Below are 23,258 nucleotides of genomic sequence, written 5' to 3' on the forward strand. Positions count from 1 at the left end.
CCCAGAGAATAAGAAGAACGACCCCCAAAACCGAGATGTCTATATGATGAATGTCTCTAAGTTTATATAGGAAGAAAACCAGTCCAACATCTTCATAAAATCTGATCCAACCTCTCTCTCTGATATATTTTCTATTTCAATCCGAAGAGATATCTCTCAATAATCATCTCTGATTCTCTATCTTTTCTCTATTAATGGAATCTTCCTCCATTAAAGCTTTCTCTATGATCTCTCTCTCTCTAAATTGGATGAGAGAATAAGAATATACAATTCCCAAAATAGTTTAAGAAGATAAGAGAGAATGAAGAGAGAGAGAGAAAAATCTTCACGTTTCCGTCTTCTTCAATCTTTCCTTCCCTCTAAAATATATTCGGCTCCTTCTTCTCACAATCAATAAGATCAGTTTCAATCTTCATCCTCTCGGTTTGCAACTCTAAAATCGATTTCTTCCTTTCCTGTCCAAAACAAATCTTCCTGCATCTATTTTCTATATTCACGTCTCTATATTTTTGTAATCTTTCTCTCTCAAAGATATAATCAGCCGAGATTCCTCTCACTAAATCCGATCAGAAAAGGAGAAGAAGAATAGCAACAATATCTCTTCCATCAATCTATGTATAAATCTTTTTTGATTTCTTTTCTCTAAGAATTATTCTCTGGTTAGGTCTCTTTCTTTCTCTAGATAAATTTCGAAAATAGTAATAAGAGAAGAAACCTGCTTGTAATAGCTCCACTTCTCTCTTAAAATATATCCTTCTCTGTTGTTGTTTAGGAGAAATATCAATATTTCTCTCTCTTTCCATTTAAAAGAGGAAGAGATTTCCAAAATAATAGGAGATAAGAGAGAAAGGAGAAAGCACGTATAATGGTGGTGGGTTTGCTGGCTTGGAATGATCAGGCAATTCGTGGGGTAACTTAAGAAGATGCAAGCCACTCTAGAGATCATGCCATGTGTTCGGGAATAGTTGAGACCGTTGGATGCCTGTTGGTGTACGGCATTATACTGCGTCAGGTCACACGGAATCAAAGACCTTAGAAATCCCGTAACCTAGTAGCTGGCCGTTAGGGTGATGGGATTTTGTTGTTGATCAAGGTCCATCGAGAATATATACCATCCATATCCGTCCGTTCAATTTCCGCATGCTTGTGTGGATCCGTCAGATTGTCTCAGCTTACATTACTAAATTACCTTGCATTGCACCGAATGAGATTTCAAAACAAACCCTAATTGCCGTCCAGCACATGCCCACCGGTGTACAACTCACGTCCAGATCGCTCCCTACTATCCACTAGATTTTCGCCACGTGTTGCTTAACAGATATGCTGACCTTGGTCAATGGATTTTGGCTCGAACTTTGACCTTTCCTATTTCGTCCATCCGGACTTCGATTTGACTTCCGCTTTCGGCGTTGGGTTCGTCTCGGACTCTATTTATCATCCAAGTATTAAAGTCGACCAGGATTAACATAACCAACAAATGACCAAAATGCCCCTCAATTGTGTCTTTCTCCCGATTTTAGCAATTTTTCGCACCGAACTCCGTAAAAGACACCTGGAAAAGAGAAACAAGTAATTCATGAGAGTAACTGCTCGAAATAGACTAATTAGCCCAAATTAAGAGATTCAAATGAGGCATCTTCATGACTCATCAATGCTCTTAGCCCTTTTGCATAGAGATGTTTAGCAGCGCCCAATCACAAATTGGGGCCCAATAAGTAATGTAGCACCTGAATGTAGTATATTTTTTTATAGAAAGGAAGGGAATCGGGCCGGGTCGGACCGACCGGGTTCATGCCATTCATCCGGTTGGGCCGGTCGGGCTTTTAAACTCTCTGTCCATTCGGGCTTTCGGGTTTAATCGGCAGGTAATTTAAAAAATCCTAGTGTCCAAAACTCGTCCAAGTCCGTCAAACTTTTCGGGTTTCTCGGGTATCGGGCGTTCGAGTATCGGGTTTTCACCAAAGTTTCAAAATATCTCGGTTGAAATGACCAAAATATTTCTATTTCGATAGTACCGAAATTTCTATCAAAACTAAAATATAATTAAGTTTCTCTTAACAATGTTGTGTCAAGGACATTCCGCACTTGGACAACAATAGATGTATGTATTTCTATATTATACACTTTAAATACTCAAAAATATATTTATACAAGAGTGTAACCCGTGCCCGTGGGGAACAGACAGTTCTTCCGATTGCTTAACAGATCGAGCAAACTATGTGAATGAGCATAAATTACAACTGAGTGACGCACTTAGTAATTATTCGTCATGTTTGTAGTTGTTTACTTTCTTCAACAACACATTCTTATATGAAGCACTTACAACGTAAAAATAGTCTTAAACATAGAAGGTGAGGTGGCAGAGAGAGATGATGAGATGGAGGAGAGAAGGTGATGACTAGTTAACGATGTTATAACAGGATCTTAAAAAGGGGGTCATCTGGGTAGTTTTGATTAAGTAGGGGGCTAGACAGGAAATCGGTCACAAAATTGGGGATTATTTGGGAAATATCCCATGAAAAAAGTTTATATCATACATTTGCACAGGTTTAAATGGTCAAGTAAAGAAATATCTTTTCAACAAAAAAAAGTAAAGAAATAGCCCAAATGCAAAACTCATTCTTTCTTTTAAATATTACGATGAGAGATTTAGTACAATCAAATACATCTTTAAAAACATGTACTCGTATATTTTAAATATTTAATCATTTTATAATCAACTACCTTTTTTTTTTGTTGAACGATAACATCAACTGGTCCGGGAAGGTCAAAATCTTCTTCTCTTTTGATAGGGTTAAAGGAAATAGAATAATCAAACACAAAGACTTATAATTTTAATCTAACTACAAATTCTTTACAAGAGTATCAATTAGTTATTTTTTTTTTTGTTGAAGAGAGTATCAATTAGTTATTTATAAACTCGATGTGTGTAACACGATTTTATATGATTCCCTAAATGCTTAACATCATTATAATCAAACCTTGAAGTTAGAAGGTGAAATATATATCAGATTAAAAACGATAATGACTTTTGTTTCGAAATGAACACAAAATATGCTATAAGAATAACGATAAATTGGCCTTCCAGATCAATGGGAGTGGTTCTGAAGTTGCCGATACTGTTGAATAAGTTGTTGATATAGTTAAATAAGTTGTGGAGCTGTTCCGGGTCATCATTTCTTTTCCTTTGAGCTTTGTATTATGCTACCATCTTCGTACCTTCAATAGTAAACTTCGGTTGTTGAGCACCACAACCCCCTTTACTCTTCTTCAGTGGTTGACCCAAATCATGATCTTCTATGTCAAATTCACCACCACAATCACATTTATGTTTGTTCTTGAAGGCATATTTGATAAATGCTTAACATCATTATAATCAAAACTTGAAGTTAGAAGATGAAATATACATCAAATTGAAAAATATAATGACTTTCTTTCAAAAAGAACCGTGACAAGATATACTATAAGAATAACGATAAATTAACCTTCTAGATGAATGAGAGTGGTTCTGAAGTTGTTGATACTGCTGAATAAGTTTTTGATACTGTTGAATAATTTGTTGATACTATTGAATAAATTGTTGATACTGTTGACTGAGGATATTTAGGACGTTTTAGACAAAGGACTAAAAATCTATAGATCTTTAAGGGTGGATCTTGGACCGAATTTTTCGTAACTTCTGGACTTTCAATCTATGGCCCCTAATCTAAATTGCACTAACAAAGTCTTGTATTTAAAAATGTTGTTCTTGACAATTTCACAATATTTTCTATATACATGTCAAAGTGATGACAAGACCTTTTTTTCATTGCCCCCAACTTGTCAAGTGGTTAAGTTAAGAAAAGGTGAAGAGGAGATTAAAGTTCATAAAAAATAAAAAATAAAAAATAAAAAATAAAAAATAAAAAATAAACTGAGGCCATTTTTCAACCAAAACTATATTACGTCTTAGAAGAGTTCTTTGGTTGGTTGAATCATATGTTTCGCTTCTTCCTTAAAGCATATGATGGGTAAAATATAAGATTCTTTTAGAATTTTCTTCAATTCCTTGATCACACAAGTTAATTGAGATCTCGGAAAAGATAATCTCTGAAATACTATCTCTGGCTCTGGAAGCCCATTTACTTTTTTTTTGAGAAGCCCATTTACTTTAACAACCGTGATGCAATGCCTGACCACTATCCCGGTCCAATCCCGACCGGAGTATGGGGCCGCATTGTGTCATTTTTCTTACTTTAAAAGTCTTTTTAAAGTATGGTAAAAGATATCATAGCAACCGAAAATTGTGATACAATAAAAATGTTAACAAAAAAATTCAATGAAAGTCCATTTTGAGGAATTAAGTGATTGAGTAAACTCTCAAAGTAGGGCTACTATGATTGAACCACAACGATTATGTGGAACGTCATTTCATCTTAACTTTCCAAGTTTCGTCAAGTTAAGATATTTGTAGTTCTCAATGAAGTTTCAGTCATTTGCCGTTTTTCTCAACACCACCAATTTTTTCCCGTATTTCTGAGTAATTTACATCAATACTTAATTTTAGAATCAAAATTTTATTTAATTGAAAAATGGGTTAATTCCGTTTTGGCTCCTAATTTGTGACCAACTGGTGGTTTGGCCTCCAATTGTGTCTGGCAGTTTATTTTGACTCCCAATTGTGCCCGACAATTCGTCTTGACCCCCATTTTTGTCAACCATTCTAATTGTGCCCTTGTGGCATTTCTGCAAATATAGAAGAAAAAATATTTACAGAAACACCACGAGGATACAATTGGAACGTTTGATAAAAAATGATATAGATTCTTTTTTCATTTGACTTTCGTAATTAGGAAATGATATAGAAACCCCAAAAAGGGTGCCAAAATAAAAGAAAACGGCAATTATTTTTTGTAATTTTAGAATATCGAAATGATCGGGTTAATATTAATTTAGGCGAAAAATTTCAAATACAAACAAAAATGATTTTCCTTTATGTGGTGAAAAAATGAGTGAAAAACCTAAAAATCTAGACCCTAATAGGAAAAAAACCAACTCAAAAATAATAATGTAAAAAAAACCCATTTTTTGAACATTTTTCAAAATGTTGACAACATATGTAATTATGTTGTTAACAAGACAACATATTTTTTTCGTAATTTCATTTGGATATCACCATTACTTAACAACTTCAACATCTCCTAAATCAGACCACCATCTCCTAATTCAGGCTACCATCACGATCTCCTTCTTTCTTATTTTAGAGAGAGAAAAGAGATGAACTACAAACGAACTTCTTCTTGCCACTAGAGATGGGTACAGAGAGAGAAAGAGAAAATGAAAGATTACGTTGATTTCAAGTTTAGAAAAGAGGGGTTGATTAAGTTAGAGAGATGAACAAATAAAAGAGAGGAAGAAATGTGGACGGATGCTCATCGGGACTGGAAGAGAGAGAGAGAGAGAGAGTTGGAGATGTTTTTGTTTGTCCCCGTGAAAAGTGATTAATTATTTTTCCACCCCATGCTTTGTTATCCACATAAGAAATATATTTGTCCACGCTACCTTTGATATTACAAACATTTTAACTTAGTTTTATTATTTTTCGGTTTAATTACTCATTATCTCTTACATTTTGTATCAATGACTTCACATGTTTCCTTCTTGTAAAGACTTCTTCAACTTTAAATATATTAGTAGACTTCTTCAACTCCACTCCCGGAAATTGCATTTCCAGATGGTACCTACAAGACAGGAGAAACATAAATGCCACACGATTTTCAAACGAGCTATATGAGTGAATGAAAAATAATAAAAGAACATGAAGTAACGAATTTGGTGGCATGATCAGGAAAACTATTAACATGGAGAAACATGCTTGGAAACATACAAGAAATCATACATGAAGGCCTCGATTCTTAACCTTTACATTAATCGGCTATGGGTGTGGAGCCCTCTCTATTCTTCACTTGTCATAAGTGGTTTCCCAAATGTTACTAAATAGAGCTAAATTAAGCTAAAATGGAAACAGATAGCCAAGAAACAAAACAACGAATATCGGTATAGTTTATATAGAAATAACTAACAAGAGACTCAAAGCCGATACTAGGTTAGGCTTATCATCGACCTAAAGGGGTTAATCTTTTTCTAGGGGTGCAAATGTACGGTTTTTATAAGACTGTGTGACTTTCGAAGGAAGAAATCGGAGTATGGAACAATATTAACTAGAACACAAATTGCTCATGTACGAGTCCGCGTACCAATGCGAGATACACTACCATGTTAGTATCAGGTACACCTAGGATATACCTATTCAGTACGCTATCTTCGGTTGCGGTACGTTTTGGACTATTTCCCTAGAGATCATATACTCACTATGATGCATATAGAATAGATACACCTACTCTGAGAATCCTATATCCGTAAAACTTAAAATGTTAACTAGTTAACTTAAAAAGTTTTGGTTAACAACTCAACTAGTTGAGTACATACATTTTCATGAAGAAATAGGGTTAGTTAAGGCGAAAGATCTCGGTATGCCAAATTTGGAGTATAGAATCTCGAACACACCCAAAAGTGGTACGAGAATCCAGTACACAAGGGGGTGGGAGGTAGAGTATTTGGTAACATTGGTATGGGATGAGCAGAATTGCATATAAACTCAGGATCCTTCTTAGAAAATTAATGGTCATTTCAACAAGGAAATTTCTAATGACTAAGATCACGACACTACATAAAATTCTCGATAGTTACTTCGTTGAACAATATAAGCAAATGTAATAATAGAGCAAGAATAATAGCATTACCTAAGACCTATATAATGATCTCGGATCCACCACAAACAAATAGATGACAAAATATCCAATCATAGTAAGTTTATTAGAATACAGAAGTAAATCCTCACTACATTAGTTATGTGTGGCTCACCAATTGTCCACGAGTAAGTGGCATTCGTAGTTCAATTTAGTATATTAGGAAGTATGATACTTCCAGAGTTTTTCCATTAATACTACAAGCTTTTTTCGTCTTCCATTCCTTCCCTTCAAGGATTAACCGTGATCTCCTTCATAAGTAATTATTAACAACTAATTTGCTTACTAATTAAGTTTGGACTAGATTTTATCATATTTATCTTAGATAACTTCCTAGAATTGGTATTCTCAATCGTAGAAGCTTATATTATGCATTCGTTCTTGAAGAAGTGAAACTTATGGTTTTCATATCTTAATGTTTTTCATGACCGTATTTGCATTAGGAAGTTGATTGCTTTATTTAATTTGTTAATATATTGTATAGATAGTATGCAAGTCCTTCATATTGTATGATCTGGCTTGGGCATTATGACTTGTGAATTGAGAATCCATGGTATAAGGAGCTCACAAAAGCTACTTCTTTGCAGGATGGAACATCATAGCGAGGAGCTGAAGTTATCAACGAGTGCCATCAAGGATAATGGTTTGGTATCCAGGGAGCCGGAGGTGTGGTGAGACGTCGAAGGTAAAGTTTGACACAAGTTCGTAGTGCCCTAAGTATGCAAATAGCTGTTGGTACTAGATCATTGTTCTTGCTAAAGCATGAAGGTTAGGAATCTAAGGGAACTTAACTAAGCATGTATAATGTGTCATGTGGTACTGCTACCTGAGGTAATGAGGTTTGACTTATTATAATATGTTGGTCACTGTTGTACTCTACATCCGACTCTAGACATTTTCTTCTCATTTATGGCAAGTTGAGAATGTTTGATCTCTATACTCGCTTTGGAGAAGGCGGAAAATTAAGAATACTAAGTTCAAACTTCAAATAAATCTTTTTGGAAGTAACCTATTTTTGTTAGGTTCAACTGTTCAGGTTTCATACTTGCTTCTATTGTAGTTATTTAGGTACTTTATATATTATAATTCTTATGTTGGTAACTCTCTAGTTATAGTATCCTACTGCATGTATAAGTGTTCGATTGATATGATATACAAATTTGGAGATGACCCGACTGACCTCTATACAGCAAAAACGCCTAATTGCTTTCCAAAGTAAAACCTATGTAACATGGTCACTCTATTGTTCTTTGTGTATGTTGGATACGAGCGGCTCCCATAGGAAAGTCGATACTCCTAAGGGAGCCAGTCAGCTGAGTATGTGGGTTTCTATATGTACGTCTTGTACAAATCTGCACCTAGGCGTGTTCTCGTGTTAGGACCATTCAATACAGTTAATGATTTTGTGGTGCTGTAATGGTTGGTCCCATACTTGTGTTGTCCATGTTGCATACGTCAAGACTTAATTTCATTAGGAGGAAAAGTAAAATTGAGTAACTAACGCACTGATCATGAGTATGAATGCAATTTAAGAGGCCAGAAAAGCACATACAAATCTGAGCAGATTGAGACTATAACAAGATATCAGATAGCTTTACAATGTCTATATTCACAATAAGTAGCTACTGATGTGCACTGTATATCATGTAGGATAAATGCAAAAGATTAGCAGAGTTAGTTCGCGCAGTAATACTATGGCGAAGGAAAAAAAATTATGTGCAAATAAAAGCCAGGATGTGAAGCAATCGAGTTAGAAATGATATGGACATTATAAGAAATTGCAGAAATTGAATGCGTAGAAAGCTCATGGAAGTTTGTCATCCCTAGTCAAAATTTCTTTTCCATTACAAATGTAAATGATTCGGTTTGGTTTTTCTTTTTTACCTTGCTAGGTATTCTTTCTCCACATTATCAGTAGGTCCAGCACGAACCAATGCCTCCCTAGGTAGAGCACTGGAAAATAAATGATAAGGAAAATGAGAAGTACACTTGAACACGCAATCTCTGTTTCGTTTTCCTTTTCAGATGTATTCAAACAAGAAGAAAGGAACGAGTTTTTTTTTCACCACAAACCAAATAAAATACATTTGCTGAAGAAGTCGTAAGCATATCCAGTTTCTTAATGCACACAATGGTTCTTGAAAGGCTGATCATTTAACATGCCCTTCAGCTCCAGTTTAACCCATAGGTACCCGAAGAAACTCGTTCTCGTTATATGGTACCAATGTTTTAATATATGACAAAAATACTAATATGGAAACAGGATATATAAATACGACATGGACACCTCATCTCATCAAACAACAAAACTCAATTATAAACTATCATTACCAATATCACTTAAATACGCTTATCATTGTCACATGCTATGTTGTTTTGGGCGTGAGGCGAGGCGACAGACCCATCGCCTCGCTTAGGCGAGCTGAGGCGACCGCCTCAAACAAATAGTATATATTTTTAGTAATACATACATACCTAAGTACCTAACATAAAAATAACTAAATAAACACTCAAATACCAAAATTAAAGGTATAAAACTTAACATCCAAGCATTCAAAAACATTGATAAGATAACATATCTTATGAGATTATGAGATTGACAAGCACACAAACCATATAATTCACATAATCCCATCACAATATACAAAGAAGTAACAAAAAAAAGTATGAAAGAGTTGCTGAAAATTGTTGTAAACAAGTAAGTAAACAACTAAATTTTATTTTCTCAAGTTAATAGTAAGTAAAATTAGTTAAGAGTAAATAAACAAGTTAACAATCTACTTGTTTTATTATGATTGTTATACTAAAATTTATTTCATTGTGTTGCATATCATATGTGAATTAATCCACAGGACAGTCACTGTCCCTGGTTCAGTGGGAGTAAACCTCCACCTGCTCTATGCAAATCCATGCTGCTAACAGACACACTCTCGGGTGACGGCTTCAATCAAATAGAGCATTCAAATGGAAGGAGAAAACAAGAATAAGAACAAAAACAGAAATGCTAGTTTCGTTTCTTACCGATTGGGAACCTTGGACAGCAATTGATCCCTCGAAATCTGTAGTAGTATCCACAGGGCGAGCAGGATAATTTACAACCTTCTCCCCCAGTTGGCTAGGCACCAATGAACTGAACACAGATACCACATTTACCTCGTCAATGTGAAGAAATATGGGCACTATATGCTTCATTGTACACAATTACGATAACTAAAAAGTGATTCTACGTTAAAAGAATGATCTACAACAAATACAGCAAATAGAGACGTACTTGCGCCCGGGTAAAGGATCAATCCTGAAATACCTGAAAACAAGAAAGTGGATAAACTATGCTTAGAGAGAGAGTAGTTAGGAGGTTTTGCAATAATACAAAATATTTCAAGTCAAAGTACATCAATAAATTGAAGTGTATAAAGTTGTTCAGCCATGATTTCCAATTTCCATTACAGTGCAGAGCCTTTAAGATTAACAACCAAGGAGTCAAGGACAATACAGAATCATTAGTGCTCGCTTTGGCAAGACATACATGAAAGTGATGGAGATCAGGAGATGTGACAGAAGCTTTCTGTAACTAAGAATTATAATCAATGAAAAAAAAGTAAACACAAGAAAAATGAGAAATACAAAGCATAAAAAATAAATTGCAACCAGTAGAACCTTCATGTATCACATGATGATTAAAAGATAACATAAGACCCTTTATATAGTGTCAGCCAAGTGACAGGTTTAGCACCTTTGTGTTGCTAAATCTCCTCTTCCCTAAATTGACTAAGAAACTTAATATTTTTGCTGCTACTAACTTAGTAGAGTTCACTAAATCATTTTCATGAGTAACCTTTTCATAAGCATAAATATTAAATGTCTCTTCATGCAAGGATGATTAATGACTTATCGAATAAATGACAGACAATTCTCTATGTGTACGTAATAATGGTGTGGAGCAATATAAATACAACTAATAAGACGCTAGGGGCTGCTTCTTAGAGTGCATTGGTGCTTCCTTGTCCATAATAGGCATGGAAGAAATTGAACCGAGACAGGGAGCAATTATTATAAAGGTTTTATTTACATATTAGATAAAGGTATGGACAAGAGCCTAATAACTAGATAACTTCTTCAAACGTAATGTCAAGACTCAAGAGCAGCTAATATGATTTACCAATCACATTCCTATCTGACTAATATATCACATTGAATCTTCCAGTATGTTGCAAGACAGATCACAAATGCGAAGAGAAAACATTGGGCCTAGAGGAGATTGTATAGAACGGATGCAGACAAGATCGAAAACATATTACTCGTAAAAAACTAAGACAGGGTACACATTTTTGATAAAACAAATAATAAAACGTAACCAAGAGTTATGAAATTAAATGTATTACTCATGTTCCAGGGCTTGTGCTGGTGAAATACGCTTACAAGGATCATACCTGCAAAGAAAAGAATCAATATTATAAAACCATTCAAGAATTTAGATGGTGTACTCTTCAGTTCACAGAAGAGACACAGGACAAGTTTGATATTAGAAATTTACGCCCCTGGATATGTTGTTGGTCAGATTGCCAGTGAGGAAGATGCACAAGATCTGGCCACTTCTCTTGTGTTGGATGACCTAAATTATACATAAATGATAGAAGTCAGCAACGGATAAAAGAAATAGAAATAGACCTAGGACTTTAAATATCTTGTCAAGCTGATCAAACTGCATCAATAAATAACCAATATTAGCAACATAACAAAGAAGATTTTGAAAACCCCCTAAAAGCTTAATAATGGAAACTAAATCAGTATAATATGTAGAACCTGAAAAGGGTTTGGTGTAGCATTGACTTCCACTCCTTGAAAAAGAGGCTTTAAAGTCGGTAACTCCGTAAAAATGCATACAACAGCCCACATATCTTATTTCAATTTTAAAGAAAGTGTATTTAAGTCAAGAAAGAAAACTTACAAAAATGATTTATCTGGAATTAAAGAGTGTAATATTGAAGGGAGCATACCAACAGCACTCGTGTAGTGCTTGGCTCCCAAAAGCAACTCAGGTGCACGATACCAAATTGTTACAACAACCTGTTGTTGTTGACATGTGACAAAGAAACAGCTAAGACAGGAGTTGAAAGTGAGGGATGTAAATAAAAATTAACGGTCATAACACAGGAAGATTCAGCGAAACACTGCAGACAATAAATGTTGACGCAATGGAAATTTGGTGCAATCATAGAACTAGGTAACAGGTGAGATATAACCCATCATTTCCATTCTGGGGAACTAATTATACTAATCTAAAACTAAGCAGAATTGCGACTGTACATTCTTAGGTCCTTCATTAAGTTCAGGTTGCCTAACATCCTGCAAGCATCATACAGTTCTAAGCTATACCTTTGGCTGGTCCCTGACCCCGCCATGTCTATTCTTTTCCAATAATCAGCCACGTCAAGTTCATGAATTCAGCAAGAAGCATGACTGACACCAGCCTTAGTATGAAGTGTTTCAAAATCTTCTCTATAATCATTATTTTTAGCAATCAGACGCAAAACAAAGCCAAATTTTTAAAAAATAAAGAATTTTGACCAGTGTGCGATGGCAAAGATAATACTTCAGTGAAGATGTCATATTGGTTAAGAATGAGAGAGAATACTATGATACTACCAAAAGTGATACTATGATACTACCCTGGAAGACATTAGGATGAGAACCGTAAACCAGTTACAGATCTTTCCAACGAAATAAGAGCTCTTTAGAGATGGAGCATGTAACCTAATGTGAGAAAAAAGGTTTGAACTTCCTTAGCACGATCTCTTTGAAGCGATAATACTTCGAACTTTTCATTGCTGGAAAACTTATTCGACTTGCCCACTCTCTTCTCTCAGACATCTTGTATACAGAATTGCAAATCATGCACGCAATGCACTCCAGAAACGAGATGCAGTTTGAAGCCAACGAGAAGAGGCAATGCACATACACAACAAAAGGAAACAAGGGACCAAGGAAAAAAGGGAAAAATCATACAAGCAAACATAGCACGAAACTGACAAAGACTAACGTTGACCAGAAGAAAGATAGTGATTCCTACCCCATTTTCTGATAAATGCTTCAAGGGGGCTTGGTATATTCTAGCAAGTCCAAAATCAGCAATTTTTACAACTCCTTGTTCCTCCACATCACCCATGACCTGCTCGAAATACGTTATTTCATTAATCAGCAATAATCACAAATTAACGTATAATAGGAACAACATACAAATATATTGAAGGCCTACCAGAATGTTGGATGGCTTTAGATCTCGGTGTATAATCCAGTTACTACAGAAAAAAAAAAAAATTTAATAACAATAATAATTATAACATAACTTCAAGTTAAATGCTACTAATCTAGTGCCTACCGAATTGAATTCTTATATGAAATTTTACCTGTGAAGATAGTTTAGCCCATCCAGAAGCTGCCAGAGTAACGACTTAACTGTGTACGGATTTATAGAATGGTTAACTTTTTCCCTGTGATGTCTTATAATTTCCTGTCAAAAGAGAGGTAAGTTGACACTAATTATACAGTTCTATCATATGGATCGCCTAACATGGAAAATTAATATTAGTATTGACAAGATAAATGAATCACTTATCAATGTTAAACAAGAATAACTAGTTGCAAGCTGAATGAAACCCAACCAACCTTTTGTTCCAACATAACTAATATGGTTACTACAAAACATTGATCTTTGAGATACATCATTATGTACATCTTATGTTCCAAAATAACTAATATGTAGTATCTTTCATTGCGAAGTTTTTTTTTTTTTTTTTATGAGATGTTTCATAACGAAGTTAGGGAACCCTTACTCTCACAAAAACATAACAAGACACAAAATTTAATAAAACAAGAGAGCATTGTTAGAGAGAAAAGCAACAGACGAGATCAGAAAGTGTTTTTAAAGGTGAACAACCCTCACCCTCATAGGTTTTCTTAAAACTCATAGCAAACTTAGTCTGCTTGGAATCCTTAGATACCTTCACATATATATAGTACCAGAAGTACAAACCTAGTAAATATTAAGACATACTTGAGCTGCTACTAAAAGAATCCTAGTCTTCTTTGTTCGGTCCTCAACCACTCTTCCCTGATCAGCTCTTGAATAATCTGATCTTCCTTCAACATCTCTTCTTCCCTCAGACGCTTTTCTTCCCTCAACTGCTCTTCTTCCATCGGTGATAGTTTTGGTTTTGGTGGTGGTATTGGTAGTGAAGGTATCTCTTTCAGCACTATTGCTTTTACGTTTTCATGCACATCCTCCCAGCATTTCCAATCACCATGATTGATGTCATCTCCGAGTGGAGGTATATATACCACATTCTGAACTGGCTCACATTCTGCAGGTATATGTATCGTACAACGACTTAAAGTACCTTTGCAGCCAAACCCAGGGAACGATTTAATAGGATCACCGCCTATGCGTATATAAAGATCAAAAGCCTTTTGAGCAAGCCTCTGACCATCAGTCTGTGGTACATACTCTGGTGGACGCAATATCTTAGGACGTTTTGGAGTACATGTTATTTCCCATGTCGTGTGATCAGAAAAAAAATCAATATTAGGTGGTGGGACATTAGGTAAATCAAACTTGGGTAATACTTCCTCGTCATAAACGTCAAGGTAACCTACTTTGATGCCAAACATATAAAGTCTATATTCTTTTTGATATCGTTGTGCCACACTTGCAAGTTGAAGAGCCTCGAGAAATTCTTCTCGTCCAATGACAACTCCCTCTTCCTCTGGCTTCTTTCGATTAACCACCAACCATATCTACACATATGTTCAAACTAGGGTTAGAAACTGCTCCAAGTACCAACCAAACTAATAAAATAAAACTTTGATTATATATATTACTCTGTGTCTAATTGAATCTAGATAAAACAGGATTGAAGTATAAAATGTTGATGATCTTTTTTAATGTCTGAATCTGACTTCTATTTGAGTTTTTTTCTTCTTCAAGTAGTATATAAATATATAAATACTTATTCTTAAGTAGTTGATTAGACTGACAAAGTATTTATATACATGAAGAATAAAAATTAGAGATAAAAAAACTCCTAGTCAGATAGCAAACCCTAAAAAATAAAGACAACTACCTGATCGACAGTGTGCTTTGGCAAATTAGAAGCTTGGAAGAACAGACAGTAGTCCTTATAATTGATGAAACCATCGTCGCTAGTTTGAAAAGCTAGCTTCAAGAAATCTTCAAAGACATTTAACTCCTCTTTGTTAATTTTCCATGGCCCCATTGCAACTCCCTGGTTGGTTTTCTGAAAGATCGTTTTATGGATATCGAGATGTTTGGCCTAGTGAAATAGAGAAACAGAGTTTAAGTAGGATTTGTGTTTCCAAAAAAAGTGGGAAATTAAAAACAATTAAGAAAGTTTCCAATTTTTCTTTTTTTTTGCAATTAGAAAGTTACCCAACCTAGAGAGCTGAAGACCAGGAAAATAAAAGTTAGGTAGTTTACCTTACGGACGGTATTCTCTGGCCCATCAAATCCTTTTCCGAGGATGTACACCTTACGCCGCGGCCGATGATACAATCGTTCAGTTTGAAATTCTCCAACGGAAAGTTCTTCAATGGCATCATCTAGTCCAGTTTGAAATTTTCCCCTGAAACTGAAGTTGTCTTGAAAGGCATCATCTAGATTGGTTACCTCTTCGTTAATCTTCTTCCCAGACGATGATGCCATTTTAACACCTCTGCGCTTGGTGGTTGTGAAATTATTATTACATATGAATAGTTTACAGGAACAAAATTAGATTGAGTTTTTTTTTTTACAGAAACCCACGGATTTATTATTCAATAAAAGAAAGAAATTAGGGCATCAAAGATGAAACTAAAGGAGAAGAAGAGAGGAAGCTTACTTTCTCGACCAAATTGCTTGGAGGAACTTCCTTGAGACAAATCGATGGAGTTTTTTATCCCACCTTGTTTGAGATCTCAAGTTTTACGCCCTAGGAAAATGAGAGAGAAAGTAAAGTGAATCTATCCTTCTAGTATTCATACGATATAAGTTAAAAAAAAAAAAAAAAAAAAAAAAAACCTATCAGGAACTTTCTAGAAGCACTCTCTTCAGTAAGAAGCACCTACTTAATAATGTTATCCATTTGCATGATAATACCTATGCACAGTATATGTATGCTTGCTCGTATGTATTTACGTATGTAAGTATAGCATATATATAGATATATTTATAAAGTATTTGAAGTGTATAATATAGATATATATACATATATTGTTGTCTAAGTGCAGAGTGCCCTTGACACAACATTATTAGAAGAAATTTAATTAAATTTTAGTTTTCATTCGAAATTTCGGTTCCATCGGAATAGAAATATTTTGGTCATTTTGACCGAGATATTTTGAAACTTTGGTGAAAACCTGATACTCGACCGCCCGATACCCGAAAAACCCGAAAAGTTTGACGGACCTGGACGGGTTTTTAGACACTAAGATTATTTAAATAATCCGTCCGATTAAACCCGAAAGTCCGAATGGACATAGGGTTTAAAAGCCCGGCCCGATGAATAACATGAATCCGAACGGCCCGACCCGGACCAATTCCCACCCCTACGCACTGAGCCAACTACACGTTTGCAACATAGCTATAGCAATCACGTCTATTTTATGTAAACACGCATTTGACGGACCTATAAACAATTTTAATTTGGAGTCGTGGGGGCACGTGTCTCCGCACGCCCTTACGTGGGTGCGCCCAAACATAACAAATCCTTGAAAATTATCAACAACCTTCTATTTTTTAGGGTTTTTTCTAATCTAAATTTGAGATATATAAAGGCAACCTTCAACTCAACATTGGATATTGAACCAGAAATTTCACTTCATTAAGATGAAATAATTGAGAAGGTCTTCCCTGAAAGTTTGACAAATTGAGAAAAGGAGAGCGAGAGAAAATTTCAATGGGGACTTTGTTCTTCTTTCAAAAAGAGACAATAAATCATTTTCTTGGGCTCATAGTGGGAAATGGGTTTTACCAAATTTTTGGTGGTAAAATAAACCATTACTCTATTTTTTTCTCACGATAATTCAGTTTTCACATTCTTTATGTCCAATCAAACTGCTGAAAATCAATTTTCTCGTTCCATTTTCCCACGTAACAAACATATTCTTGGGGCCCGTTTGACACATGAGAAAACATTTAGATGTGAAAATCATTTTTTTTTTCAGATGAGAAAGAGAACCCAAAGTTTGACATGAAAATTATATTTATATTATTCTAGAGAGGTAGAGAATCGTTTATAAAAAAATAGAAAAAGAATTGACAAAAAAAATATTTAATAAAGTTAGATTTAAAAATAAAATTAGATAAATTTCCTTTTTAAAAAATAAATAAATTAACACATTATTATAAAATTCTCAACGGTCACATTTGCAACTGGGAACCCGGGCACATTTGCAATTGGGAACCCAGCTCCAAGGCGCCCGGGTTAGAGTGATTGGGCTCCTAAATTTGAATTTGAGAGCTCTAGTCCTATCACATTGGATATGCTTGATGGGCCTAAAAGGTTACCCTAAATAGGTCTACACCCGCAAGTGCACAGGTGTCAAGTTGTAATAAATTCCGGTAAGACCGGTTCGTTCCTCAGAGACTAAGTGAAACCTATTCTAAAATTAGGAAGTAAGACGGTTTTTGTTTTTGAAAATTTAGTTTTTGGTATAAAATAATAAAATGCTAAAACAAATGTATGAACTCAAATGGGGGGAAGATGACCTAGGGTTTTTGGAATCCATCTTAACATGTATTAATGATGATCTAATCAAGCATATCTTCTTTATCACTCAAGTTTTGGTAACCGAATGTACCAAACCCCGGAAAATGTTCTAGTTAAAGTCGAATAACACTAAAGTCTAAACTCAAAGTTTTAAAATAAAAAGTCGCAATTATTAACTATCAATTTATAAGCATGACTCGTTAAAGGACTTAACCTAAACATGAGCCATCAAATGAAAAGCATAGTTAATGAAGAAATCTCCCTATGTCAACACTAAGAATTTAATATTATAACGATTAAGGCATTTAAGAAATTAAGCCATGAAAAGTATTATCATCAAAATATTTTCAGACTTCATCAAGAACCCTAAGTCAAAGAGAGTTAGCTAATCATGGTGGGAGGGATAAATATTTAAACAATTTAAAGTACGAGAGTAAAGTGGGAAGAGAGTTAACTTTCTTACTAATTTGCAACCAAACAGGGCCTTAGGGAAGTATTTTCCAGCAGATGGGAAAATAATTTTATCGACAAACCAAACAGACCCTAAAGGAACACGATTTTCTCATCTTCTCGGAAATATTTTCTCTGTGGGAAAACTATTTTCCATTCAATTTTCTCATCTTCTCCAACACTCCTCTCTCTTCTTTGTTTTAAACTTCTCCTAGTCCTTCTCTCTCCATACAACTATGAACAAAGAAAAGTTCAGAGACACAAAAATGAAGAAGAAATAAATACTTTACAATTGGTTTTCTTTCTGACTTTCTCTCTCTCTCTTTACAACTTATGATCTCTCTCACAAAGATACAAAAGATTAAAGATTGATTCTCTGTTTCTCTACTAATCTCTCTCTTTCTCTCTCTCTTTTCTTTCTCTCACTAAAAGAAATTACAGGAGAAAATGATAATAGATGATAAAAATCAAAAATGATCTTTGTTTTCTAAACAATACTGTTAAAATCTTGTTCTTCCCTTCTCTCTCTAAAATAATTTCATTAATGCCCAGAGAATAAGAAGAACGACCCCCAAAACCGAGATGTCTATATGATGAATGTCTCTAAGTTTATATAGGAAGAAAACCAGTCCAACATCTTCATAAAATCTGATCCAACCTCTCTCTCTGATATATTTTCTATTTCAATCCGAAGAGATATCTCTCAATAATCATCTCCGATTCTCTATCTTTTCTCTATTAATGGAATCTTCCTCCATTAAAGCTTTCTCTATGATCTATCTCTCTCTAAATTGGATGAGAAAATAAGAATATACAATTCCCAAAATAGTTTAAGAAGATAAGAGAGAATGAAGAGAGAGAGAAAAATCTTCACGTTTCCGTCTTCTTCAATCTTTCCTTCCCTCTAAAATATATTCGGCACCTTCTTCTCACAATCAATAAGATCAGTTTCAATCTTCATCCTCTCGGTTTGCAACTCTAAAATCGATTTCTTCCTTTCCTGTCCAAAACAAATCTTCCTGCATCTATTTTCTATATTCACGTCTCTATATTTTTGTAATCTTTCTCTCTCAAAGATATAATCAGCCGAGATTCCTCTCACTAAATCCGATCAGAAAAGGAGAAGAAGAATAGCAACAATATCTCTTCCATCAATCTATGTATAAATCTTCTTTGATTTCTTTTCTCTAAGAATTGTTCTCTGGTTAGGTCTCTTTCTTTCTCTAGATAAATTTCGAAAATAGTAATAAGAGAAGAAACCTGCTTGTAATAGATCCAATTCTGTCCCTTCTTGCTTCCCTGGTTTGATTATCTCACTCCACTTCTCTCTTAAAATATATCCTTCTCTGTTGTTGTTTAGGAGAAATATCAATATTTCTCTGTCTCTTTCCATTTAAAAGAGGAAGAGATTTCCAAAATAATAGGAGATAAGAGAGAAAGGGGAAAGCACGTATAATGGTGGCGGGTTTGCTGGCTTGGAATGATCAGGCAATTCGTGGGGTAACTTAAGAAGATGCAAGCCCCTCTCGAGATCATGCCATGTGTTCGGGAATAGTTGAGACCGTTAGATGCCTGTTGGTGTACGGCATTATACTGCGTCAGGTCACACGGAATCAAAGACCTTAGAAATCCCGTGACCTAGTAGTTGGTCGTTAGGGTGATGGGATTTTGTTGTTGATCAAGGTCCATCGAGAATATATACCATCCATATCCGTCCGTTCAATTTCCGCATGCTTGTGTGGATCCGTCAGATTGTCTCAGCTTAGATTACTAAATTACCTTGCATTGCACCGAATGAGATTTCAAAACAAACCCTAATTGCCGTCCAGCACATGCCCACTGGTGTACCACTCACGTCCAGATCGCTCCGTTCTATCCACTAGATTTTCGCCACGTGTTGCTTAATAGATATGCTGACCTTGGTCAATGGATTTTGGCTCGAACTTTGACCTTTCCTATTTCGTCCATCCGGACTCCGATTTGACTTCCGCTTTCGGCGTTGGGTTCGTCTCGGACTCTATTTCTCATCCAAGTATTAAAGTCGACCAGGATTAGCATAACCAACAAATGACCAAAATGCCCCTCAATTGTGTCTTTCTCCCGATTTTAGCAATTTTTCGCACCGAACTCCGTAAAAGACACCTGGAAAAGAGAAACAAGTAATTCATGAGAGTAACTGCTCGAAATAGACTAATTAGCCCAAATTAAGAGATTCAAATGAGGCATCTTCATGACTCATCAATGCTCTTAGCCCTTTTGCATAGAGATGTTTAGCAGCGCCCAATCAAAAATTGGGGCCCAATAAGTAATGTAGCACCTGAATGTAGTATATTTTTGTATAGAAAGGAAGGGAATCGGGCCGGGTCGGACCGATAGGGTTCATGCCATTCATCCGGTTGGGCCGGTCAGGCTTTTGAACTCTCTGTCCATTCGGGCTTTCGGGTTTAATCGGCAGCTAATTTAAAAAATTCTAGTGTCCAAAACTCGTCCAAGTCCGTCAAACTTTCGGGTTTCTCGGGTATCGGGCGTTCGAGTATCGGGTTTTCACCAAAGTTTCAAAATATCTCGGTTGAAATGACCAAAATATTTATATTTCGATAGTACCGAAATTTCTATCAAAACTAAAATATAATTAAGTTTCTCTTAACAATGTTGTGTCAAGGACATTCCGCACTTGGACAACAATAGATGTATGTATATCTATATTATACACTATGTGAATGAGCATAAATTACAACTGAGTGACGCACTTAGTAATTATTCGTCATGTTTGTAGTTGTTTACTTTCTTCAACAACACATTCTTATATGAAGCACTTACAACGTAAAAATAGTCTTAAACATAGAAGGTGAGGTGGCAGAGAGAGATGATGAGATGGAGGAGAGAAGGTGATGACTAGTTAACGATGTTATAACAGGATCTTAAAAAGGGGGTCATCTGGGTAGTTTTGATTAAGTAGGTGGCTAGACAGGAAATCGGTCACAAAATTGGGGATTATTTGGGAAATATCCCATGAAAAAAGTTTATATCATACATTTGCACAAGTTTAAATGCTCAAGTAAAGAAATATCTTTTCAACAAAAAAATGTAAAGAAATAGCCCAAATGCAAAACTCGTTCTTTCTTTTAAATATTACGATGAGAGATTTAGTACAATCAAATACATCTTTAAAAACATGTACTCGTATATTTTAAATATTTAATCATTTTATAATCAACTACCTTTTTTTTTTGTTGAACGATAAAATCAACTGCTCCGGGAAGGTCAAAATCTTCTTCTCTTTTGATAGGGTTAAAGGAAATAAAATAATCAAACACAAAGACTTATAATTTTAATCTAACTACAAATTCTTTACTTTAAATTGAATGTCCTCTCAAATACAAGAGTATCAATTAGTTATTTATAAACTCGATGTGTGTAACACGATTTTATATGATTCCCTAAATGCTTAACATCATTATAATCAAACCTTGAAGTTAGAAGGTGAAATATATATCAAATTAAAAACGATAATGACTTTTGTTTCGAAATGAACACAAAATATGCTATAAGAATAACGATAAATTGGCCTTCCTGATCAATGGGAGTGGTTCTGAACTTGCCGATACTGTTGAATAAGTTGTTGATATAGTTAAATAAGTTGTGGAGCTGTTCCGGGTCATCATTTCTTTTCCTTTGAGCTTTGTATTATGCTACCATCTTCGTACCTTCAATAGTAAACTTCGGTTGTTGAGCACCACAACCCCCTTTACTCTTCTTCAGTGGTTGACCCAAATCATGATCTTGTATGTCAAATTCACCACCACCATCACATTTATGTTTGTTCTTAAAGGCATATTTGATAAATGCTTAACATCATTATAATCAAAACTTGAAGTTAGAAGATGAAATATACATCAAATTGAAAAAGATAATGACTTTCTTTCAAAAAGAACCGTGACAAGATATACTATAAGAATAACGATAAATTAGCCTTCTAGATGAATGAGAGTGGTTCTGAAGTTGTTGATACTGCTGAATAAGTTTTTGATACTGTTGAATAATTTGTTGATACTGTTGAATAAATTGTTGATACTGTTGACTGAGGATATTTAGGACGTTTTAGACAAAGGACTAAAAATCTATAGATCTTTAAGGGTGGATCTTGGACCGAATTTTGCGTAACTTCTGGACTTTCAATCTATGGCCCCTAATCTAAATTGCACTAACAAAGTCTTGTATTTAAAAATGTTGTTCTTGACAATTTCACAATATTTTCTATATACATGTCAAAGTGATGACAAGACCTTTTTTTTCATTGCCCCCAACTTGTCAAGTGGTTAAGTTAAGAAAAGGTGAAGAGGAGATTAAAATTCATAAAAAATAAAAAATAAACTGAGGCCATTTTTCAACCAAAACTATATTACGTCTTAGAAGAGTTCTTTGGTTGATTGAATCATATGTTTCGCTTCTTCCTTAAAGCATGATGGGTAAAATATAAGATTCTTTAAGAATTTTCTTCAATTCCTTGATCACACAAGTTAATTGAGATCTCGGAAAAGATAATCTCTGAAATACTACCTCTGGAAGCCCATTTATTTTTATTTTTTTTGAGAAGCCCATTTACTTTAACAACCGTGATGCAATGCCTGACCACTATCCTGGTCCAATCCCGGCCGGAGTATGGGGCCGCATTGTGTCATTTTTCTTACTTTAAAAGTCTTTTTAAAGTATGGTAAAAGATATCATAGCAACCGAAAATTGTGATACAATAAAAATTCAATGAAAGTCCATTTTGAGGAATTAAGCGATTGAGTAAACTCTCAAAGTAGGGCTACTATGATTGAACCACAACAATTATGTGGAACGTCATTTCATCTTAACTTTCCAAGTTTCGTCAAGTTAAGATATTTGTAGTTCTCAATGAAGTTTCAGTCATTTGCCGTTTTACTTAACACCATCAATTTTTTCCTGTATTTCTGAGTGATTTACATCAATACTTAATTTTTGAATCAAAGTTTCATTTAATTGAAAAATGGGTTAATTCCGTTTTGGCTCCTAATTTGTGACCAACTGGTCGTTTGGCCTCCAATTGTGTCTAGCAGTTTATTTTGACCCCCAATTGTGCCTAACAATTCGTCTTGACCCCCCATTTTTGTCAAGCATTCCAATTGTGCCCTTGTGGCATTGCAAGTATAGAAGAAAAAATATTTACAGAAACACCACAAGGATACAATTGGAACGTTTGATAAAAAATGATATAGATTCTTTTTTCATT

The 23,258-nt window shown here is 34.9% G+C and overlaps 2 protein-coding genes across 3 annotated transcripts; both read right to left on the bottom strand.

Moving 5' to 3' along the window:
• Positions 1-5,525: 5,525 nt before the first annotated feature.
• On the bottom strand, positions 5,526-13,511 carry LOC147530749 (cyclin-dependent kinase E-1-like). Its single transcript, XM_086647017.1, has 11 exons — positions 13,455-13,511; positions 13,196-13,299; positions 13,045-13,087; positions 12,859-12,957; positions 11,786-11,855; positions 11,592-11,686; positions 11,171-11,400; positions 10,060-10,092; positions 9,810-9,918; positions 8,673-8,741; positions 5,526-5,720 (listed from the first exon to the last, which is right to left on the bottom strand). Exons 1-7 carry the CDS (start codon positions 13,509-13,511, stop codon positions 11,311-11,313), a joined length of 558 nt encoding a protein of 185 aa, XP_086503143.1. The 3' UTR covers positions 5,526-5,720; positions 8,673-8,741; positions 9,810-9,918; positions 10,060-10,092; positions 11,171-11,310.
• On the bottom strand, positions 13,220-15,855 carry LOC147530750 (uncharacterized). Of its 2 annotated transcripts, XM_086646594.1 has the most exons (5): positions 15,683-15,810; positions 15,283-15,517; positions 14,909-15,118; positions 13,822-14,582; positions 13,220-13,299 (listed from the first exon to the last, which is right to left on the bottom strand). In XM_086646594.1, the coding sequence occupies exons 2-4, from the start codon at positions 15,505-15,507 to the stop codon at positions 13,854-13,856; spliced, it is 1,164 nt and encodes a 387-aa protein (XP_086502720.1). In that variant the 5' UTR covers positions 15,508-15,517; positions 15,683-15,810; the 3' UTR covers positions 13,220-13,299; positions 13,822-13,853. The 2 variants fall into 2 exon arrangements, with proteins under 2 accessions (XP_086502720.1, XP_086502719.1); XM_086646593.1 differs by lacking the exon at positions 13,220-13,299 and having other exon boundaries at positions 13,650-14,582; positions 15,683-15,855.
• Positions 15,856-23,258: the final 7,403 nt, after the last annotated feature.

This window comes from Eschscholzia californica, unplaced genomic scaffold (genome assembly GCF_041429995.1).
Source record: "Eschscholzia californica isolate CP2 unplaced genomic scaffold, dmEscCali1.0.p SCAF_6, whole genome shotgun sequence".
Classification (NCBI taxonomy): domain Eukaryota; kingdom Viridiplantae; phylum Streptophyta; class Magnoliopsida; order Ranunculales; family Papaveraceae; genus Eschscholzia; species Eschscholzia californica.